Source organism: Nelusetta ayraudi, unplaced genomic scaffold (genome assembly GCF_046127955.1).
Source record: "Nelusetta ayraudi isolate G7.1 ecotype Tasmania unplaced genomic scaffold, CSIRO-AGI_Nayr_v1 ptg000048l, whole genome shotgun sequence".
Taxonomy (NCBI): Eukaryota; Metazoa; Chordata; class Actinopteri; order Tetraodontiformes; family Monacanthidae; genus Nelusetta; species Nelusetta ayraudi.
In genome coordinates this window covers 15,375,455-15,397,710 of record NW_027466098.1, presented here as the reverse complement: position 1 = coordinate 15,397,710, position 22,256 = coordinate 15,375,455, and the positions used below count along the sequence as shown (strand labels likewise).

The following is a 22,256-nucleotide window of genomic DNA, read 5'->3' as shown; positions in this document are numbered from 1 at the left end:
TGGTACAAATGACTGCATCTATTTGAAAATACCACCACATAATAGTGTGGGTAAAATGAAAGAATACAAATAACGCTCAGAATGTGAGCAAGTCCCATGAACTTCCGTTTCATTTTTTCCTATCAGCGCTAGAGGGCAGTAGTGATTGTCTCTTCATCTTCTATCACGATCTGACCCGCGCAACTCGCGTGAGAGAAGGTAGGCCTAAACACTATTTTAATCGTATTTTGCGTCGGCAAAGATTACAAAAAGCAAACAATGCATTGACTGAAAGGTTTTCACGAGGTATAACTTTAAACTTGCTGGCTTCTCTTATCTTTATAGGTACTTGTACCTTGGCGGTTGTCGGTACCATAGCTAGCATTAGGCTAGGCTAGGAGGCTAAGAAGGTTGCCGCCGTTGGTCACGTAGTTGGACTTCAACGTTAAATAATCTACAAGTCGCGTGTTCCTTTTGTAAAGTACACTCGACTCCGCTTACAACGCCAGGAAACGTTTTATTTTGCAGTTGTAGTTAAAAAAAACACAAAACAAAACAAAAAACGTCCAATGCTGGTTGACGCGGCGTTCCTGCAGTAGCTTGCATGCTAATCCAATGTAGCCAGTTCGGGAGCGGGACACCGCTGCCACAACTGATGAGTGCGGTTGTAAAACGGGTGATCGTTTTCTTCCACACTTTGCCGTTAACTGTCGCATTTCTGTTTTGTTTTGTTTTGTTTTAGCAAAAGAAGGCAAACAACATCTCAAACACAATGAGCGTTGACGTTAAGAAACTGAAAGTAAACGAACTAAAAGAGGAGCTCCAGCGCCGCGGCCTGGACGCCAAAGGCCTGAAGGCAGACCTGGTGGAGAGGTTAAAAGCCGCTCTGGAGTCTGAAGCGGAGTCGGATAACCCGGCACAGAGAGCGCCTCAGGATGACTTCTGTGAGGATGCACAAGACAACGAAGATGAGGATTTCGAAGACCAGCAAGGTAAAAAAAAAAAATTATTAATAATAATAAATGACAACGAAACATCGTATTTATTTACATACGTGCTCATTTTCTCCAGTTGATGGACTACTTTTATGTTGAGACTTTTGTCTTCAACAGTCCTGATAAGTAGTACGTGCTTATTTTTATTTTATGAGTTATTCCATTATTTTTCCTTTAGCAATCTGTAAGTCATCATTTGGTTTTGAGCATTTTTGCAAAAACGTTCCTATTTTGATTTGTTCAAGTAAACTTCCCCAAATTGCTACATGTATGAAAAAAATGAAAGACAGCAATGCAGTAAACTTGAAACATCAAAAAAAGTGATTAAGAAAAATCTCTTTATATGCAGAATTTCCAGAGGATAATGGCAATGGAGATGGTGAAGGGGTGGCTGAAGGAGATGAAGTAGAAGAGGAGGAGGAAGAAGAGGAGGAGGAAGAAGCAGCTGCAGAAGAAGAGGAAGAAGATCAAGGCCTAGGCGATGGTGATGGTGAGGTCCCACCAGAGGAAGATGAGGGTAGAGATTCTGGAGGGTACTATGAGGAAGAGGAGGCTGAGGCCGAAGCTGAGGCTGAAGCTGTGGCTGAAGCTGAAGCCGAAGCCGAGGCTGAGGCTGAGGTTGAAGCCGAGGCTGAGGTTGAAGCCGAGGCCGAGGCTGAGGCTGAGGTTGAAGCCGAGGCTGAAGCAGAATGTGAGCCCATCGCTGACAGTCAGCCTACGCCAGTCTTGGCTGACAGCGCACAGGACTTTACAGCAGATGTTGACATATATAAATCCGAAATGGAATTTGGAACTCAGATGGCTGAGGAAGAGGCCCGGCCTACAACTGTGCCAGAGGTGAAACAAGGTATGTATGTATGCTAGTTCTGCAGTAGTATTTTAGTGCAGTGGATTTGAATGACTTGGCAATCACTAACGTTTGACTTTGCGGTCAGAATCAGATTTTTTATTTGTTTTTTTGGAATAATTTTAAGAACCACAACTCAGTAATACTTGTGCTTTTTCATTTATTTATTTATTTATTAAAAAAAAAAAAAAAATTCTAGATGTCAAAGTTGAGATCAAAACAGAAGAACCTGTCCCCGAGCCTGTCAGTGTCAAACAAGATGATAATCAAGGGGCAGAACACCAACAGGGGCAAGACGGCACCGCTCGAGCCGAACAAGTCAAAATGGAAGGCGATAAAGGTGGGAACTACAGCCGAAAGAGACCCTATGAAGAAAATAGGAGCTACGGCTACTATGAGCACCGTGAGGAAAAGAGGTGAGTGCTCAGGCCTTATTATATAAGAGTCCTTATCAGGGTTGTTTCACAGGATATTATATGAGATACAAGTTGATTTGAAACACCTGTTGACTGGTCTGTCCTCATGTTGCTGTAAACTAATGATCTTCTGCTGTTCTACAGATCTCGAACACCACAGCCTCCTGCTGAAGATGAAGAAGAGGACATAGACGACACCCTTGTTACAATTGATACATGTAAGTAGAAGACCAAAGTGACACACTGTGGTCTTACAAAGTATTTTGTTAGAATGTTCAAACCTGCTCATGGGTTGGGTTTCCACCCTGTTCCAACTATAATGTCAATGAGGCACCTTCCTTGTTTAAAGGTGTGTCTATATTCCACTTCTTTTGAAGTCACAGGGAGATCTTAATGTCAGAACTTTTGCATTTGGAATGAATTGCAAACCTTCTGGGAAAATGATTTGTTGCGTTAGCTGCAACTCGGTCAGGCCTGCAAAAGTGGTGTGTGTGTCTGTGTGCACGTGTGTGTCTGTGTGTGTTGCTGAATGTCATGACAGCAGCCCACTGAGGCGCAGCTGAATGAGACAGCTGAAATGTGAATTTGCATTGAGTTGAGTGCAGGCAGCTGCATGGCTCAAAAAGACAGCGTATCTGTTGCCAGCATGTAAAACAAACAAGCAAAAAAAAAAAAAAAATCCACTTTATAATCATATCAATAGCAGCTGTTCCATGCCGAAAAGGAGCTTTTTTTTTATTATGAGTTGCTTATAAACTGTTTGTAATTTACGGGTTTAAAAAAACAAAAAACAGATGGCAACTTGAAATTTTCACTAACTGTAATTGACAATCCGAAAACTGAAAGAACTAAGCAACCAAACCAAAGGCGTTGGCACACATGGGAACACTTCAAATTTGCTGTGTGATAATGTTGCTAACCCAGCCTGCTCAAACATGCGGTGCTGGAATCTTAAGTGCCCTGCCAAACCTTTTATTTTGTGAAAATATGTTCAGAGAAGTGTGTGTTTGCGCGCGCACCAAAGACAAGGCGCGTTGGCTTCTTTGTAACTGTAATTTATGCTTTCTTTTTAAGGAGTGAACCCATTAGTTGAGGTTTTATTTTACTCTTCTCATGTTGACATCAATTGTTTGGACTTTTATTAAACAATTCCAATATGTTGTTTTCCAGACAATTGTGACCTGCACTTCAAAGTGTCCAGGAACCGATACAGTGGTTATCCGCTGACCATCGAGGGATTTGCTTACCTCTGGTCTGGAGCACGAGCATCACACGGCGTTACCAGCGGCCGTGTGTGCTATGAAATGAAGGTACTTGAGATTGAGATCACGTCTACGTCTGTTGTCATTTATTTTGACTTCACATAATTAAGGCGTCACAACATAGACCAACAATAAAAAATAAAAAAAATCCTATTTTGTACATTATTGCCATTTTACATTTCTTCACCTCTCCTTTCTCCCCTGGTCACCCATTTTCCATTATCTGTAGATTTCTGAAGAGATTCCAGTGAAGCATCTTCCCAGCAGTGAACCAGATCCCCACGTGGTCAGAATTGGATGGTCCATCAACCACAGTAGCACTCAGCTTGGTAAGTGGAAAAATATCACTTTTGGGTACAAATTAGACTTTGCAGCTCGCGAGTGTGGTGGCGAAGATGATTTATTCTTTGTGTGTTTGTCATCTGTAGGTGAAGAGCCTTTCTCCTTTGGCTATGGAGGAACAGGAAAGAAATCTGAAAACTGCAAGTTTGCAGATTTTGGCGAGAGGTTTGGGGAAAACGACGTCATCGGCTGCTACATCGTAAGTGCACGCAACGTCAACGCTGTCATTTATTGCATCACAAAAGAATAAAAGTTGATTCATCATCCTGCTTTGCATCTCAAAGCGTTAATGCCTCCCCGCGCTGTTTTGCCCGCACAGAACTTTGACAGCGGCGAGGAGGTGGAGATGGGCTTCTCAAAGAACGGCGTGCCGCTCGGCGTTGCTTTCCGCACAACCAAGGATGCGCTGGCAGGCCGCGCTCTCTTCCCACACGTCCTGGTGAAGAACTGCGCCGTCGAGTTCAACTTTGGACAGAAGCCGCAGCCATTCTTTCCGCCACCAGAGGGATACACCTTCATTCATGACGTTGCCATGGAGGACAAAGTCAGAGGCACCAAGGGGCCAGCCAACAAGTCTGAATGCGAGGTAGGACTGAGCTGGTCGCTCCCATAGATGATTGGCAGCTGTGGGATTGGTTGCCCAGAACAATATTCACACCCCATGAATTTAATGTCTTTTCTTTCATTCTCATGACTATTGACATTGCAGTTTCTCACTGAAGGCATCAAAACTGCACAAGCACACACTTCAAAATAGCCTCCTCTCATAAAAACCTTATTTAGAGTTATTTAAGGTTTTTCTTCTTCGTTGCATTATTCCATTTATCTTGCTCATATATTTGATTTTTTTCAGTTTCTATCTGCAGTGTAGAAAGTTGTAAATATTAAATAACATTGTATGAGAAGGTGTGTCCAAACTTTTGACTGGTAATCTACGTACACCTTATTGAATAAATATTTAAATTGTAATTATATCTAATTAAGATTTTAATTATATTGAATTATATCTTATTGAATAAATATTTAAATCTTAATTATATCTACATTAAGCAATTAAGATGACATTCAGAAAAAACTGATTATAAATTAGAAGTAAAACAAAACCTGCACCCCGCCCCCCTCCTTACTTGTGACAGATCTTGATGATGGTCGGCCTTCCTGCCTGTGGAAAGACCACCTGGGCCTTAAAGTACGCACAAAGCAACCCTGAGAAGAAGTACAACATCTTGGGCACCAACGCCATCATGGACAAGATGAAGGTTGGTCTGGGAGGCGCTTGATTAGATTCTGAATATATTTTTTTTAATACATGGTGACGTGAGCCCATTGTATTGACTCCTTTGGGGGAAAGAGTTTATTGACACATGGACACAAATTGAGAATCATAAACCAAACTTTTTTTTTTTAATTATTATTATTGTGGATGAACCCGAGCAGCTGCAAAAAAAAAAACTTTTGTTTTTTCTGAGAATTTATCAGAATTGCTACGTTGACCTTTCTATTGTGTGCGTTTTACTCTTTTCAATTTCCAGGTGATGGGTCTCCGTCGGCAGAAGAACTACGCCGGCCGCTGGGATGTTCTGATTCAGCAGGCCACCCAGTGTCTGAACCGTCTGATCGAGATCGCTGCACGCAAGAGACGCAACTACATCCTCGATCAGGTACTGCCCCCCCGAAGCACACTCTGCCGAGATTCTCGCCACAGTCAGTCAATGTGCCCCTGTGATCACTCTCTCTAATGGACTATCTATTTATCTTTCAGGGCGCTCTGTGTATTATAGAATAGAAGAAGCATTGATCAACCCTCTTGTCACTTGCCTTTTATGTACTGTAACAGAAAGATGCTTAATGATTTCACTAAGTGACAGTTATTTTCTCATCGCAGCACATTTGCACTTGCTATCTCTTATGTCATAATACAGTACTGTGTGTCTTGTGGATTTTTGACAATGTACAAGTAAACCGTGACTTTGTAAAGATGTTGAGAAACAAGTAAGCTCTGGCTGGTGAGTAAGAAAAACACCTTCTGTTGCTAATGTAATAAGTCAGTGTTGCTAGCTTGTTTAAAAGCTATTTATAAGCGAGATACACGGAACGTTAGAGTGTGTTTTTGTAATGAATTGACCCTGAAGGTAAGTAGCGAACTAACAGTTTTAGATTTTCAGGTCCTTGTGCTCGGTGAATAACAGGTAGGTGGGTCTTATGGTTGACTGACTTGCCTATGGATGCTGTGAGTATGCGCAGGTAGGTGATATGTGTCTGTCTGTTGTCTGGAGTGGGACTGGACTCCAGGTGATGGAGAGGTAAGTCCAGGTAGGTGTGGAGGGACCCTTTAGATCAGACAGTCATTGTGAAAACCATGTGCGAGGAGGTGAGAACGAGTGACTGAAGATTAAGAGGATTTATGGTTTAAAACCGCAAGGAAAAATTTATTTGTTGATTGTTAATTTGCAGTATTTTGTAGTTTGTGTCAGAAATGAGGTAAAATACATCATCAGCTCTTACTGACAGGAAGGGGAACACTGGAGAATCAGGTTGTATTTCCGACCTGTTGGTCCTCGTTGAACCAACAGGTCACTGTTTGTGTCATCAGGCTTGGCTGCAATGTAGCTAAAATTTTGTATTGTTTGGCTGCTGTTGAGTCATTACATGGATAATTGTAAATTTATGTTGAACAAACGTGAAATAACTGAGTAACTCAGAATTTGCCTCCCTTTTATAATCCTTCAAATATGTAGATCTGAATTTTTAAATTTGTCTTAAACAAACCTTGTGCAGTTTCTACATTTGGGAGCTATTAAACTTTTTATTTAAATGTATATGTGTATATATCTTTAAAAAAAAGTGTAATGCTAGCTATTTTCTTAGAAAATGGTTTTTCAATTAATGTCCTAATGTAAAGCTAGACTAAGTAGTAATAGTGCAACAAAATCAAATTTTTTAAAATATTAAAGCAGCCAATAAGTTGTATATTGTGGAAAATGATTTGTCGTGTTGAGATACATGCTAGATGTTGCTATATACTTGTCTGTTTTCAAAGTGGACATATGTTAATCAGTCAGAACGCACTTGTACGACGTAGTCAGGCTGATGTTTGTGGGGTCCCTCTGCGTCCGTACTAAACCTTTCCCAGCAGTCATAGGGCACCTGGCTGCACGGATGTCCAGGTAGGACCTGTGGGGTGATGAGAGGCAATTAGACCCCCAGTTAAAGCCTAGACTGACCACCGAGCCAAACCTCTCTCACTTCATTATTGCAGGGTTCCAGTGGGAAGCCTTTTACAAGTAAACAATAACAAACAAGCTTCTACTTCTTTCTTGTCACCATTGCTAGACAAATGTATATGGATCAGCAAGGAGACGAAAAATGCGTCCTTTTGAAGGTTTTCAACGCAAGGCTATTGTAATTTGTCCCACGGACGAGGATTTAAAAGAACGAACATTAAAGCAAACCAATGAGCAGGGGAAGGATGTGCCCGATCATGCTGTTTTAGAAATGAAAGGTAGGAATGCTGTGGAAACAACAAATAAAACACCAGATCTACTTTTTTTTTTTTTTTTTACTTTTCTGTATGTTGTCTCTAAAATCAAACTTGGAAGACGCCCCTATCCCCCCATTCTCCCCCCCGCCCCCCTCCCTTCTGCCCCTCCCCTCCCACACATCATAGGCTTTGACCAGATTTCAGACTTGGACATTTTTATTTTTAAAACAGTCCACTTAAATTTGATTCTTCCTTTTTTTTGCCTTCTATTGGCCACCTGCCATACAGCCTTCTTCTAATGCACTGCAAACTGAGAGTCGGGGCCTCGTTGAGGTCTTAGTAATGTAATGTTACAGCTAATTTTACACAATTTGCTTCCTTGCAAAAGGATGTTTCCAAATAGCTCACTTACAAGCAGTCACGTGCTGAAGTTTTTGGAAGTTGGCGTGTAACAGAGTTACACCAGCTGTACTTGGTTTGCAGTGCTGGTTTTTCCTCTCACCGACCTCGTAGTTGTCCTTTGATTTCCCCTCCCCCTCCTCCCACCTCTACTGATCTCCCCCCCCCCCCCCCCCTGTTGTCTGCTTAAACAAATTTTTCCTCCACCTTTCCCTGGAGGTGATGTTTGTTCCTTATACCCTGCCATAAGCCACCATCTATCTGCATTTGATTTCTTAGTGATTTCCTAATGCCTCTGTGTGGTAGTGATAATGTTTTTTTTTTGTCCTCCGGTGGTGTGACTGCTCTGGTCTTCACTACGCACCCCCCGCCCCTCTTTTCTCCCTGTCTCTCTCTTCCCATCCGACTCTTGATGGATGGAATGCCCCCCCTCTCCCTCCCCCGCGGTCAACTCTGTCGCTCTCCAAGCCAACTTTACTTTCCCTGAGGTTTGCGACTTCCTGGAGGACGTGACCTTTGAGGAGGTGCAGCGCGAAGAGGCCGAGAGTCTCCTGAAGCAGTACAACGAGGAGGGCCGCAAGGCCGGCCCGCCCCCAGAGAAACGCTTTGACAACAGGCAGGGTGGTTTCCGGGGCCGCGGCGGCGGCGGAGGCGGTGGCGGTGGCGGTGGCGGCTACCAGCGTTACGACAATCGTGATGGACCACGAGGTGGCTACCAGAGCCGCAGTGGAGATGGAGGGAGCGGCTACAGAGGAGGTGACCAATGAAATGTTACATCTGCTAATCATTGTTTTGTTTTGTTTTTTAAAGGAAAAAAAACTGATTTATTATTTAAAAGAAAAAAATAATGCTTTGATTGGAAAAAAAGCAAGTTTATAATTTGTCCTAACTGTGAACTGTTTCGTAAAGTGATAGTTCACTTAGGTAAATGCATACTTTACAGCAGTGATGAGTGAATTACAGCCTCTGTGACTTATTTGCTGTTCTAATTGCAATACTTTTATTGATGTGATAGGCTACAATCGTGGTGGCTATAGCCAGAACCGGTGGGGCAGCAACTACAGGGATTCAGGCCCTGACTCGCGCAGTGGATACAGCCGCAACCAGCCATCTGGGGGCAGCTACAATCGGCCGCCTCCGGGAGGATACAAGGGAGGATACAACCAGGTGTGTAAAGCCACTCATTTATTGATAGCAGGAGGCATAGAATACATTTATTGGAATATCATGGTAATAATTGTTTGTTTTTTGTTGCTTTTTGCCCCTCCAGGGCTACAGCCAGAACTACAGCCAAGGGTACAACCAAGGGAACTACAACCAGAATTACTATGGCAACTACAGCCAGTACCCAAGCTACAACCAGGGCTACAGCCACAGCTACAGCCAGGCGCCCGCCTCGGGTCAGTCCTACAACCATCACCAGCAGCAGCAGCAGCAGCCGCCCGCGCAGCAGCAGCAGCAGCAACAGCAACAGCAGCAGCAGCAGCAGCCACCGCCGCAACAACAGCCACAGCAGCAGCAGCAGCAACAGAGCTACAACCAGCAATATCAGCAGGTGAGCCACGAAACGAGAAATACGCAACACACGAAGTGACTGATTGCCCGGTTCCTCATTGTGCGCTTCCTTTGTCTTTGTTTTTGCTTGCTGTCATGTACCAGTATGCGCAGCAGTGGCAGCAGTACTACCAGAACCAGAACCAGTGGAACCAGTATTACAGCCAGTACGGCAGCTACCCTGGACAGGGCAGCCAAGGATCCTCCTCTGGCTCCCAGTAGTCTCCCTGCTTCTCTACCTGCATCCACCTATGTCCCCAAACACTCTGACCTCTGCAGCAAGTTGTTGGGTATTTTTTTTCTTCTTTTTTTTTTGTACAGTCCCTCACAATAACTGTCACTGTCTGGTTATAACACAGTAGCCTGTAGCTGGGATCGGCCTCAGCCTCCCCCCCTCGACCCTGCAAAAGGATAAGTGGCTTTTTAGATAATGGATTGTTGGATGAGTCATTGTACACAATTAACTATACAGCTTAATGTCTTTTCATTTATGATTATTATTATTTTCTTTTAATGGAATGAAGTCTTATCCTGCGCGGTGACCGTGAGGCGGTAGACGATAGGTTACAGAACATTTAATGAATGTCATCTATTATGCATTAAATGTGGACGTCCACATGTGCTACAGTTTGAAGAGGTGCCGGTATGTTTCTAGGTCGCGTAGTCAGAAAAATTAAGGAGACAGGAAAAGATGCGAAGCCTGAATAAATTACGCCTGTTTGAGATGCTTGACAAAAAGTAAAGCATGCTTTTTACCTTCACAACCTTGTTCTTTTTCCTTTACGCTTATTTTCTTCTGTAACCAAGTGAGCACATTTGATTTACTCCAGCTAGATTTCAAACATGGAACATTTTTTTTTTTATGTGTTGCTATTGTAGTATTTATCCTGGCTTTGATTGGGAAGATAATTTTGCCACTATTAGTTATATGTGCTGTTTTTTATCCCTTTGTGATTGGTGTTGCGAGTTCAGTAGTTAAATCCTGTTGTCAAACCCATTTTTTTCTACTTGAATTATGATTGACCTGTTATACAAGTTGTGTTTTTGTCTTTATACAATAAATGCAGTTGTATACACCAGGAAATTTTAATACCCTTGTTTGTTTGTTTTTTAGTCAAACGGTACACATTTTCCAATAATTGAGAACAACATTGTGAATAAAGGACAAAGGTTGGAATAAAAGCATTTAGCTAAAAGTAACAACAATCTCAACTCATACATATGGTTCCAGTGCAGTGCTGACAACTTTCGAGACAACACATATTGTCGGGACAGGAAATAAACTTTCCATTATAGGTGCTGGCTGATAAATCTTTCCAAGCTGCTAAAGTTCACATAGGATCCAGAGCAACAGTTAAACAGACTTTGAGGTTAGTGTTAATTCCCCACCTTCCTTTTTTTTCTTCTTCTTCTTCAGATAAACCAACATGTCCCACCATAAGTGTCCTTGTGAATTGTATAAAATAGCACCGTAGACGCAAGGCACCTTTTCAATCAGAACAGCGATGTGTGAAGATAACATATATCCAAAAGGTCAAACTGGGAAGTATGACCAAAAACAAAAAATTGTCAAGGCCATACTTGAAATTTGAGGCAGTCCATGTACAGCTGGCTGCAGTCTGTCGGTGGCCTGTGAGTGAATGTGATCAGTTCGACACCTGTGAGGCTCAGCGCTGCCAGAAAACACAGTGCAGGATTGTTTGTCCGTGTGGAGGAAATGAACCGCGGCTCCGGGTTCGCTGCTCAGTCCGGCTCCCGGCTCTTGTCTTTGTATAGATTCAGCTCCTCCATCTTCTCTTGCAAAAAGGAACCGGGCATGGAGCATCCTCGGGCTCTCTGCGGCAGCGTGTTGACCTGTAATGCAGGAAAGGCTAGTTTATCATTTAAGATATCTGAAAAGATGGCTGTGAAAAAGGGTTAGTTTTTGCATCAGGAAGAAGCGACGCTCTCGTGTCTGAACACCTCAGCTTTTACCTTTCTCTCCGGAGAAGCGCGGACAAGGCAGTTGCGGTAGCTCCCTCTCTTCTCCTTCTTTTCAGGCGTCCACACTCCGGGGTCCGTCTGTGTGGAGCGGTCAGACAGAGGAGAATCGCACAAGTTGTTTTTGAAAACGGGGGTCCCCTTGTTGTTTTCTGTGTCGTTACTTTGGGGGAAAACAAAGGTCTCCTCCTCCGAACCTGTCAGGGCACAAAGAGATCAGTGTCACGGTTCAAGCCTGTTTTTATAAACGCACAATTTAAAAAAAATATATATATATATATTTATATATATATATACTTTGTGGACGCACCCAAGCTGTTGGCCTTGGTTCTCGAATCCGAGGCTGGAGTGCACGGGCAGGAGCCAGTCATGTTTTTGTGCTTCTTCTGACACTCTCTTCCCACCTGATCTCTGCAGTGCCGGTGACAGTTTATCCCACAGTCTAAGAGAGGGGGAGGTTGAGTCAGACTTGACACAATCTGAGCAATTCAAAGGGCAGTTCAAGGTCTTTGGTCTATTCCAACGTTTTACGCAGCGTGTGGCATCATAACAATAAACCCGGCAAATTTTGGATAGAGGATATATTTACAGGGAACTGATCTCACCCTTGCAGTGATAGCCCTGCTTGATGACTCCCCACAGCTACACATGGGCAAAAAAAGTTAAGTGTTATGACGAAATTTTAATGGAGCTTCTTTATAAAGAGAAAAAAAATACCCAGGTACTTACAAATCCTCCACAGGTGTAACAGAACGTTGGGCGTTTGTACGTAGTTTCATGGAAGTTATGTGCGTCATCGAAGATGTAGCCTAGCTTGGCACATATCGACATTCCCCTGATGAAGTAAGAGGTGATTTCTTCACGGCTGATTTGTCCCTCCCTAGCAAAGTACAACATCAGAGGTAGAGAAGCGAGCCACGGGGGGGTGGGGGATGTCAACAAGGCGACGGCTCGCATGTGCGCGACACTTTAAAGAGGTACGTGTTTCCTCTCACCCACCTGTCAGTTTCGTGAGTACAGAAGGAGAAGGGGAAGTTGGCCGCTATTTCCTCAAATTCCCCCAGTGAGATGTAGCCATCCTGATTGTGGTCGTAGTTTTTCATGATGGACTACAGGGGGCAACAGCGAGAGAGGAGAGTAGTGGGTTGTCTTAGTTCTGCTTTAGCCCGTCGACCAAGAAGGAAGTGAAAGGGGCGTTCTTGTAGTTGCAGAGTCACAACAGTACTCACATCCACCATCTGTTTGACGTGCTTGGATATGGTGTCCGGGTCGTGTCTGGGTGTGACCCCTGAACCCCACTCTGCGACCACCGGTGGTTTGACTTGAGCTACTGGCTGCAGAGCGGCGGGTGAAGCGTTCGCACGAAAAAAGTCATGACTTTGTGAAAAACAGGAAAAACATGCGCAAACACACAAAAAGCAGCACGCACGCACGCCCACCCACCGCCACGCGCTTCCCTAACGTGCTGCCCTTTGATGTGGCTGATTCTGATGTATTTCAACACTCGACTCTGTGCTTTTGTGCTGAAAAAGTTACGCCCACAGAGGCGAGATAAGTGTCCTTCCCCGAGTGGAAAGAGGTTAGAAAAGTGACAGAAGCCGGTGTGACGTCAGTCAGACAGGGGAGTGTGCAACTCTACTGACCTGGATCTTGGGGTTCTTTGGTTCCTTGGTGTAAGAAAGTTCATATATCTCGTCTTCGGTGTAGTACAAGTCCAGAGAAAGCTGTTGTGTTCAGAAGAGTGTTAGTAAAGAAAAAACAACAACTGTACGTAGCGCCTTTTTTGAGCAGCCCATTTGATCTGTGCCTACCGTTAGCAGATGCAGAAGGTCCTTGTTAGTCTCAAAGGCCGGCGTGCAGCTGTGGATGGCCAGCAGCTCGTTGATGTTGCTGTAGAGATGCTGCAGCTTACTCAGGTTGATCTTGTCCTCGTTGACGTAGTCGGGCAGCGCCTCGTTGAGCGAGATCAGGTCCTTCAGGTGGACGCCCAGGATGGGCACCTTGAAGCCGCCGCACTCGCTGTAGACCCGGCGGTAGTTGCTGTAGTTGCTGCGGGACGAGAGCAGCTCGGTCATCTCGCTCAGGGCCTTGAAAGGGGAGAAGTGAAGGAAATGAAGTCATGGGTTAATCTCTGTCGGTCTGCAGAGAGGTTTGACTAAAAACCCAAGAATACCAGTCATTAACAGAAAAAGAGAACATGTGGTTCACAATGTTACTCTGCATGTGTACGCTGTTGTACCATCCAGACACTTTCCAGATATCTACCACTCAACACTCAGAAGTTTTACCATCTCATAGATAGGATTAATCTGATTAATTTCTTAAAGTCTCAGTGATTGTCACATACCCAAGGAAGCGAAATTTGAGTGCTAAGAAGTGAGGTGGGTACCATGGGTACCATTTTTACAGTCTTCAGTATGTCCCGGCCAGGGATTGAACCCACAACCTACCACTAGACCGCGGAGCTGAGCATTACCTTTACAAGCGACACTATGAAGGCAATTCAGTTAGCTGACTTTTAACCAATTGTTTTACAGTCCAAATTACCTTAGTGACGTCAGGGGGCAGCAGGTTGGAGGTGTCCTTCAGTCGGGAGATGGAGCTGTGACAGAGCCCGCCGGTCACTGCCATTAGAGTGTTAAAGTTTTGCAGAGCTCGAAGTTTCTACGGGGCAGAAGGAAGGTTGAACTGCATGAAAAATCAGATTCACGCACGCCAACCAGTCGGAAAAAAAAAAAAACTCTTCCTATTCCTTTTTGAGTGCCAGGTATTGGGGTGTGCACCTGAGCCACGTGGATGAACTTGGTGAAGACCTGCGCTCTCTGCTGGGCCGTGTGTCTGCTGAGGATCATCAGCTGCACCCATTGGGAGACGCCGTTGCACATCATAACGGAGCGCTCCAGAGCCGGGTTGTCCCTCACCGAGCCATGCACCACGTAGCTGCGGTAGTCCAGGAACTGAGGCCATCACAGAGAGTAACGGGAAGTAGTTGTAGTGACGCTGACCAGATTCATCTGTCACGTCATTTAACCCCAAAGATGTTTACAAAGGCCCCTGAACTGAAAACCCTCTGCCACCTCTTCGAAGTTGTGCGATAAAGCAATATCGAAACTCCTGATAGTATCATTACCATCACGTTTGTTTTCATCAGGAGGTGAAGTATTGCAGCTACGTGACACTGAGGTTCACTCGTGGGACTCACTGAAACATTGCAGAAGTTCTTGAACTCCAGGTAGCTGAGGTGCTCGGCCATCTCGTGGGGCTCCATGTGATCGAAGATCAGCGAGACCTTCCTCTTCTTCACGGAGGGCGACGGCGCCTGGTACATGTTCCCGTGGGGGCTCCTGGGAAAGAGAGCAACGCAAGGTCAGTAGCTTGCAGGAATATTTACGCATTGATAAACACGTCTATGCAAAGCACTACTCCTCTCAAGCATGAACGCGAACCAAAACCAAAAATCACTACTTACAAACAGGAAGTGTCGATGAGTTGCGAGTGCGTCTCCTCTCCCTCTGACCGCACCAGTGCCCACAGGTCGCCCATGGTCTGCTCCAGCAGGGGATTGGCCTCTAAGACGGCTGGCAACTGGCTGATCCACTGCCTTGGCGCACGGAAAAATGTACACAACACACGTTTACCATCCAGGGTTGTGACTCCACATCAGTGGGAAGTATCTACTCACCTGATGAGGTGGCAGATCTGGGCCCGTTTCACTTCCCGCTTGTCAGGTGGACAATCCTTATAAGTGGGAGGGGCTGAGAGTCAAGGATCTTAACAAGTTGTGTTATCGTGGCTCGTTACAGCGTCAACACCGTGTGTGTAAATACTTGAGATCTGCTTAGTGGACAAGCAGTGTGCGACAAAGCCCGGGCAGTCTCCTGATCTGATTAAATGAGCGGGGGCATGTGATAGCGAGCAAGTGGATTGTGGGTAGCAGAGTCCTGCGCGGGGAGTCTCTTGAGGATATAGGGTGAGAAGTTTCTGGGCAAACATCTGAGACGGCACCACCCAGCTGTGCATCATCAGGGTCATGTGGACCAGCTGGGAGCCTTTGTGAGTAGAGAGCTTCCCGTCTGAATCTGCAGGGCACAGACACAGGCTGGGTTAAAGGCAGTTGGCAGTCAAAGTGTGTATTTTGTATTTGATTTGTCAGGGTTTAAATATTATCATTATTATTATTTTACTAAACTACATGTTTTCTTACAGGTGTTTGGTTTGTGTGTCGACACCCTAAAAGGATGCAGTTTGACTGAAATGAGAGTTTTATTAGAAATTTCTCTACAACTTGCAATAACAATGAATAGCAACATATACTTGTTTGTGTTGCATTGTAAACAAAATAACTAGACTCTGCTGTGCAGTTAGCATGCAGTTAACAAACAGTTACAAATGGACAACATTCTATCTTCTTTTAGGCAATTGAAAATAAAGTTTACATAAAGAAAATAAAGCAATTCCCCCTCAGCCTCAGTAAATTCAAAAAGAATAGCACCATTGCTTTTATATTTTATTTTATAAATCATGTGCTTTTTTTTTTTTTTTTTGCTTTCCTCATCTGCCACTTGCCATGTTTAGTCGAGTCAGTTCCGCGTGCATCTTTTCACTTCGGAGGAAATGTCATGACATAATACCTACTGCTGGGTCTGCACCGTTTCCTGGCCCCAATTTCCCGCCCGGTGAGAGAGCACTTAGTGACTAAACAGCCGAATAACGCAGGTTTGACGTGCACGCTTTTCGCCGCCTCTCGTGGACATGCGCGCGTGTATTATTCATTGGGCCTGTACAGTCTTGAAGCAAACGATCAGTAAAGGAAGTTTCCATTTTCTTCGAGCTGTGTGTGGTAAGAAACCACGCTGGCGGTGTGAAGGCAGCGCAGCGCGAGGTGCCTTTTTGGCCTGGTTAATCATGGTGGACGCATTGTGTCGCGATTGTTATCTGCCTTTTTGGGCAAAACAAACTCCAGACAAAACAAGAACAATAACAACGACAAATCTCATTATTGTATCATTACAAAAACCAAAACCACAACATTAATACTTTTCATATCAACGACAAACAAATGAGTTTGCTTCGTGGGCGCGCACACATATTTTCAGTGATTGGGATGAAGTGGCAGATGAATGGAGCGACACTGCTGTGAGGCAGAGAGGGGACATTTGTATGGTTTCACACTAGCTGGGAACAGTGAGTTGGCCTCCGCAGCGCAGCAGAACAAAGCTTGATTGTATGAGGCCGCCCCTTTGTCCCCCCCTCCGCCCCTGCACTCCTCGCTCCCACTTTCCCTCACCCCGGATCGCCCCCTTTTTTCGCTCTCCCCCGTCCCTCATTTATATAACCTGGTTGCGATAAAAGAGCAAAGACACATGACAAACTCTGGGGACACGTGGGGGAGGGGGGGAGAGACTGACCGAAGCAGTTCAGGCAGCGCTGTATGAGCTCATCCAGGCTGGCGGCGCTGGCACTGGAGGCAGAGCTGGGGCTCTGCAGGGCCCTGTTGATGTCCTGCGCACTGGGACATGTATTCCTTCGACGCTGGACCAGCTTGGACTTCCTGAGAGCGTGGGAGAGGGGGAGACACAGACAGAAGAAAGAAATGAAGACTGTGAGAGAAACAGACGTACAAGTAGCTGAGATATGAGTCGCAGCGAGGCGCAGAGCAGGTCAGCGTCTGAGGAAACGCAGCCACCCGCATCTGATAAAGGCTGTGACGCTACACGTTTCTAAACCAGCGGATGCTTTCAGAGCAGCTGCAAACATCCATGGTAGTCATCAGCAGTCTCTCAAACAGGAGCTGGCTGGATATATTGAGCGTAGTTAAGGCGGCTGTGCACCTTCTTAGTTCTGATGGAAACCAGGTGGAGAACTGAAAATAAAAAAAGTAAAATTTGCCCCCAATTTACTAAGTTTCCCATCATTAATTGCAACTCCCCCTTCAAAGTCCACCAATCGCTTTGCTCTGTTCACTGCAACTCAAGGGGACGACATTTATTTATTGATTATGACTGCACTTGAGAAACCTCTTGAGACACCTGCAAATGCAGATAAGTGGGGTTGCTCTAATCAACACAGCTGGACAGACCAAAAAAATGAAATTTCAAATTTTGCAATGCGATTGCTTGCTACATTTCAGGGGTGTTTACGTGCATGACGGATTAACACACATATTCTTATGATGCAGTTAATGATCTGCCGCCTTTCCAGATCAGGCGGGCAGTTTAGTAACTTCACGCTGTGTTTCACAACAAGCGCGCAAGTTTCTTTTTTTCTTCCCTTTTAAAATTGAATAAAATATGTGCACTTCTGTTTTGCATGCACATTTGGGTGAGGAAGGGATTCTGTCCCCGCGAATCCACCGGCAGGTAAACAGTGTGCACGCTGTGAGGCCGCCTCTCTGTGTGACGTGGTCACAGTGATGATATTCCCAGAACCGCTTTGAGTTCAGAGAACCGGTGACAGTTTCTCTGAATGACCAGATCTAAATCCTCTTCTCTTGTGTGTGTGTGTGTGTGTGTGTGTGTGTGTGTGTGTGTGTGTGTGCGTCTGCGGCTCATTTCCTCTGACCAATCACGATCTAAACAAACACAGGCGCCTGCACACACACGGCTGGTTGCAGAAGAGCAGCACGTACAGTGAGACTCTGAGACACTTCCTCACAGGTATGGAAGAAATGTTTTCACACAAATCAGGACAACCAGATTTGAAATCAATAATAATAATAATAATGAAAAAAACAGAAACAAAACACAACATCCTCCTGCATCCTGTTACCCCAGATATAAAAAAAAAACTACAAATCCCACAGTCCATTGCTGTGGGACTGAGAGGGGGGAAAAAAAATCTGTTTCTCACAGTGCCCTTTCAAGGGCCGTCTCTCTCTGACAAAATGCCGCTCTGACTGCTGTGGCAATCATGCACATGCTTGTAGAAACAGCAGAGGTGGGGAAACGCTGCGATGTTATGACGTCTCGCAGGGAAATTCCCTCAGACGAGCGAGCTGGGGATGCACAGCTCGGCAGACACCCTTTTTTCTTGCACTGTGTGATGCACGCAGCCGACCTCAGGGGACAAAAGGGGGGTAAACAACAGGCAACGTGAGCTGGACCCTCGTGCAAATTTGAGCCACTCGAGCACAACGACGGCACAATCATACCCCCTGTCTGCTCACGGCGCTCTGGTGGGAACACCTGACTTGCTCAGTCTTGCATCCATCACATCAATTATTTCATATCGGCAAGAGCTTCCGCACCGCCACCGCCGGCGACGTCTTCGCCCGCTGTTTCCTCTTCCCGTCATGCTTGCTGCTTTCAGCCCATTCAGGAAAAACTCAGCTTCGGCTTTTCTTTCTTTTCTTTTGGAAATTCCCCCCGCACTCCCTTTCCCATCCGTGTCAAGACTCCTGGCTACCGATCAAGTTCCACCCTCCCCTTTTCTCCCTCTCCCTCGCTCTCACACTAGCAGGGGATATGCAAATTCCTCTCTTTCTTTCCTTAATTGATTAATTGAAGCCAGGACCCTTTGAAGGCCTTGTTTGTGAGCTGCTCCCTCTCCCTCTCCTCCCTCTCCTCCCTCTCACAACCTGCATTCTTGTGCCGTCTGCATCCAGAGGATGCGTCAGCTCAGCACTGAGCCGCTCATTCATCCGTCTGCTCCAACAATCATGTCACTGTATGAACGATCAGAAGTTTCAAAAGCTTTGCGTGTCATATCCATAACTATATGTTTAACATTCTGCCTGAAAGACGCCTAAAGTGTCTTGGCCCACAGAACAGTGTTTCTTCTCTCTGGCTGAAGCACACACAAGTCAAAGCGGGACTTCGGAGATCTGTCCATCTATGAGAGTTTCTGAAAGAAATCGCCCAATGATTCCCAGGCGCAGTACCGCTGCTGCCCACAGCTCCCTCAGTGGATGGGTCAAATGCAGAAGACAAATTTCGTGTCCTTTAGGATGTGACAATCACTGGGACTTTAAACTTTCAAACAAAAAGCATGTTCATAAGAATATTACTTGTTCATGTGTACACAAAACAGAGCCGAAATATTGCATTATGCTTTCCACTGACTAAAGACTGGAGGTTCCATCCCCAAGGGGATCCATTGCACCAAATGGGCTCCTTTGCATTTACTACATTTTGTTCAGGCGAGAGAACAATGCACTGAAATTAAATAAATTCAGTCTACTTTCATATAAGTAACTCTACATTTTAGGATATGAATGCAAATGACTGTATACCACGTATGGCTACTCGTGAATGAGAATATTGTCAATTAAACCAGTTTTGTGTGGGCAGTCAAAAGTGATTCATAGAGATGTATGTTGTGCTGACGTTGCAAAGATGGTGGTTAAAAAAAAAGCGAGCTTGCCGTTGAGCAATACTCACAACTGATGGTCTGGGGCTGTAATTGTCACTACTGTTCTTAGATTACCTCGTCACTACATCCACCCTGTTCAGGACCTGCTCAGTTTGATCCAACATCATTGTCATGTTATCCCTCTCATTATGGACAAACTGTGGCTTAACAGGCAATACAGTATGTCAGTGTGGGACAGTATTTTGAAAGAGTAATTTCAAAACAGTTATTGTCTGTATCACCAATGAGCACAAGGATAGAAACGAACATTTGAGCAACTTGGGTTCAACTCGGTTGCTTGCATAAAAGTGTTTCTGTTAATGTGTCAACCTGCTTGGACAGTAAAGTGCATGCCGTTCGAAGGACAAACTCAATTTGCCAGCGGTAGCACACAAGGACCCCTTGAATGGCGGGCCAATGGAAAGTATACATTGCAAAAACTAGATGAGCAAGAGTAAATCCCTGAGGTGCACCTATGTGAAACTCAACACACATGCAGATTGCAGATGAATACATTCATTTTGAGACAAATGACTCAAACTGTTTCATATCAGTCAACTCATTAGAGGCCTACACAACTGTTTTTTTGTTTTGTTTTGTTTTTATCTCAAAATAGCTTGAAGAACAGCGGAACGATATGCCTCGTATCAGTGCTCATGAATAGATTTTTTTGTAGATGTCTTTAAATCCCCTGATAGATTGGATGCTTTACGCTTCGGCTTCAACACTGATCTTTCACATTAATAAAATAACCAGAGAGGACACAAAACACAGACTTTGCCTTTGAGTAGAAAGGTGAACACGGGCAGCACGGGCAGACAAAACTGTTGAATGTCAAGGTTTGCTTGTGTGCAGTACACACACATAATCTGAGATGTTGATATTCCACAGCGGTATGCGGGTCAAACACATTAAGAGTGAGCAACTGGCTGGCTGTCTGTGTTTGTGTGTGTTGTGTGCGCTCACACGTATGTCTAAAACCTTTTCTGCAAAGTTAACCTGCAGCCTCTCCCCATTTCAGCCACACTTTTCAAACCAACGGCAGACGAACCCACACGGCAAAGCGAGAGAGAGAAAGAAAGAAGATACACCCTCCTTTCGTCTACAAGTTGAGAGCCCTTTTGCACAAACCACACTGTGTCTCATAACCTCAAGATTCACACTTCGGCGCCGCGCGGCAAGCATTTGCTGCTGTTGCTGACAAATAACTTGAAAAGTGCTCCTCGCATCAGAAACCAGCCCGCCAGTGGGTCTAAGTGCACCAGTTTCTCGCTTTTGACGCAGCCCTTACCTCTTGGTCTTGTTCATCGCAGACTTCTTCTCCTCGGCGGCGCTCCTCCGTCACTGGCTGTCCGTGCAGGCATCTGAGCGTGTCCCTAGAGCTCCATGCTTGACCCCTGCTCCCCCCCTCTACAACCCCTTCAGTTGTCCTCCGTCTGCGTCTTTGCCCCTGGACAGCAGAAAGCACAGGATGGAGAGCTGACGGCGCCCAGGAGCATCCACCTACCTACCAACAGACACCAGAGCTGGATTCCACACCGCACAGCGCCGCACCAACTGCTTGTCAATGCGTGTCACTTAAGCTCCCACTCACTCTGTTTGTCCGGGGATGTCTATGAAGCACCTGCAGGAAGAGCAGAGTCGCCAGAGGAGAAAAAAAACAAAAAACAACAAGCGTCTGCGCGGAGCTGAAAGTCTTCCACTTGTCCTGCTCAGCGCAAACAAGTCAGCATCTTAAATGGAGGAACTGGCTCTGACAGATAGGGGAACTCACATCAGTTTCTGTGTGTCTGTGTGTGCGGCTGTGTGTGTTTGTGTGTCTGCAGGGGGGGAGGCACGAGGGGGAGGGGGAAGGAGAGCTACTAAGAGGTTGAGCTTCAGGGACAGAGAGAAAAGAGAGAGAGAGAGAGAGAGAGAGAAGGGGGGGGGGGGGGGGAGTGACAGTGAGCATGGCAGAATGAGAGGGGGAAAATTTTTTGCTGAATACATATGCAAAATCGAAAAGATGAACCAAGACAGTGAAAGCAGCAAACTTCCTTCAGTGAAACTATTCAGCAAAATGTCACTTTTAGATATTTACAAAAACAACAACATTTTTTTGAAGGGATGGTAAAAAAAAAAAAGAAAAGAAAAGAAAAGAAAAGAAAAGAAAAGAAAAGAAAAGAAAAGAAAATTGTTTCTATAAAATAAAACAAAACAAAAAAAAAGTCACGAGGTGCTCGGCAACACTTTTGATTCCTGCCACGCATCCACCTACTGGATCAGCTCCTCAAGGGTCTCCAGTGTCCCCCCTCACACACACACACACACACACACACACACACACACACACACACACACACACACCAATTCGCGTCTATCATCCTGATTTCTGCCTCGCTTCACCCCCCCCCCCCCCCTTTTTTTTTAAGCCTCTGTCATTTCTTAGGGCCATCAAGTGGATTACACAGGAGGATAGTGTTGGTGCTCGTGAATGTGGCCGTGCAGCTGGACGCACGGGCTCAAAGGCGTCCTTGTCTCGACACACCGAGAGGAAGAGGCAAAGCAAACAGGGGACATAATGTCCCACACGTCTGCAGAGGTGGCTTCTTTGCTGCAGGAAGCTCACTTTTACCGGCAGAAAGAGTCGGCGATGTCATATTGAAAAGCAGG

At 45.2% G+C, this 22,256-nt stretch overlaps 2 protein-coding genes across 6 annotated transcripts; one reads left to right on the top strand and one right to left on the bottom strand.

Annotated features, from left to right (window-relative positions):
• The first annotated feature begins 47 nt into the window (after positions 1 to 47).
• hnrnpul1 (heterogeneous nuclear ribonucleoprotein U-like 1) lies at positions 48 to 10,365 on the top strand. The gene is made up of 16 exons (XM_076036643.1): positions 48 to 198; positions 722 to 971; positions 1,324 to 1,821; positions 2,021 to 2,237; positions 2,382 to 2,455; positions 3,408 to 3,547; positions 3,729 to 3,828; positions 3,928 to 4,040; positions 4,161 to 4,427; positions 4,978 to 5,100; positions 5,374 to 5,502; positions 7,175 to 7,343; positions 8,190 to 8,477; positions 8,737 to 8,888; positions 8,992 to 9,276; positions 9,381 to 10,365. The coding sequence occupies exons 2-16, from the start codon at positions 752 to 754 to the stop codon at positions 9,495 to 9,497; spliced, it is 2,892 nt and encodes a 963-aa protein (XP_075892758.1). The 5' UTR covers positions 48 to 198; positions 722 to 751; the 3' UTR covers positions 9,498 to 10,365.
• Positions 9,770 to 21,399, bottom strand: rasgrp4 (RAS guanyl releasing protein 4). Of its 5 annotated transcripts, none has more exons than XM_076036647.1 (18): positions 21,199 to 21,399; positions 20,896 to 21,054; positions 16,664 to 16,806; positions 15,223 to 15,334; positions 14,938 to 15,000; positions 14,725 to 14,856; positions 14,458 to 14,599; positions 14,039 to 14,212; positions 13,803 to 13,919; positions 13,067 to 13,342; positions 12,899 to 12,979; positions 12,485 to 12,589; positions 12,255 to 12,364; positions 11,985 to 12,135; positions 11,861 to 11,897; positions 11,566 to 11,697; positions 11,250 to 11,452; positions 9,770 to 11,146 (listed from the first exon to the last, which is right to left on the bottom strand). In XM_076036647.1, exons 2-18 carry the CDS (start codon positions 20,910 to 20,912, stop codon positions 11,054 to 11,056), a joined length of 2,088 nt encoding a protein of 695 aa, XP_075892762.1. In that variant the 5' UTR covers positions 20,913 to 21,054; positions 21,199 to 21,399; the 3' UTR covers positions 9,770 to 11,053. The 5 variants fall into 5 exon arrangements, with proteins under 5 accessions (XP_075892762.1, XP_075892761.1, XP_075892759.1 ...); XM_076036646.1 differs by having other exon boundaries at positions 9,770 to 11,129; positions 20,896 to 21,111; positions 21,199 to 21,397; XM_076036644.1 differs by having other exon boundaries at positions 9,770 to 11,129; positions 21,199 to 21,397.
• Between the last annotated feature and the right edge of the window lie 857 nt (positions 21,400 to 22,256).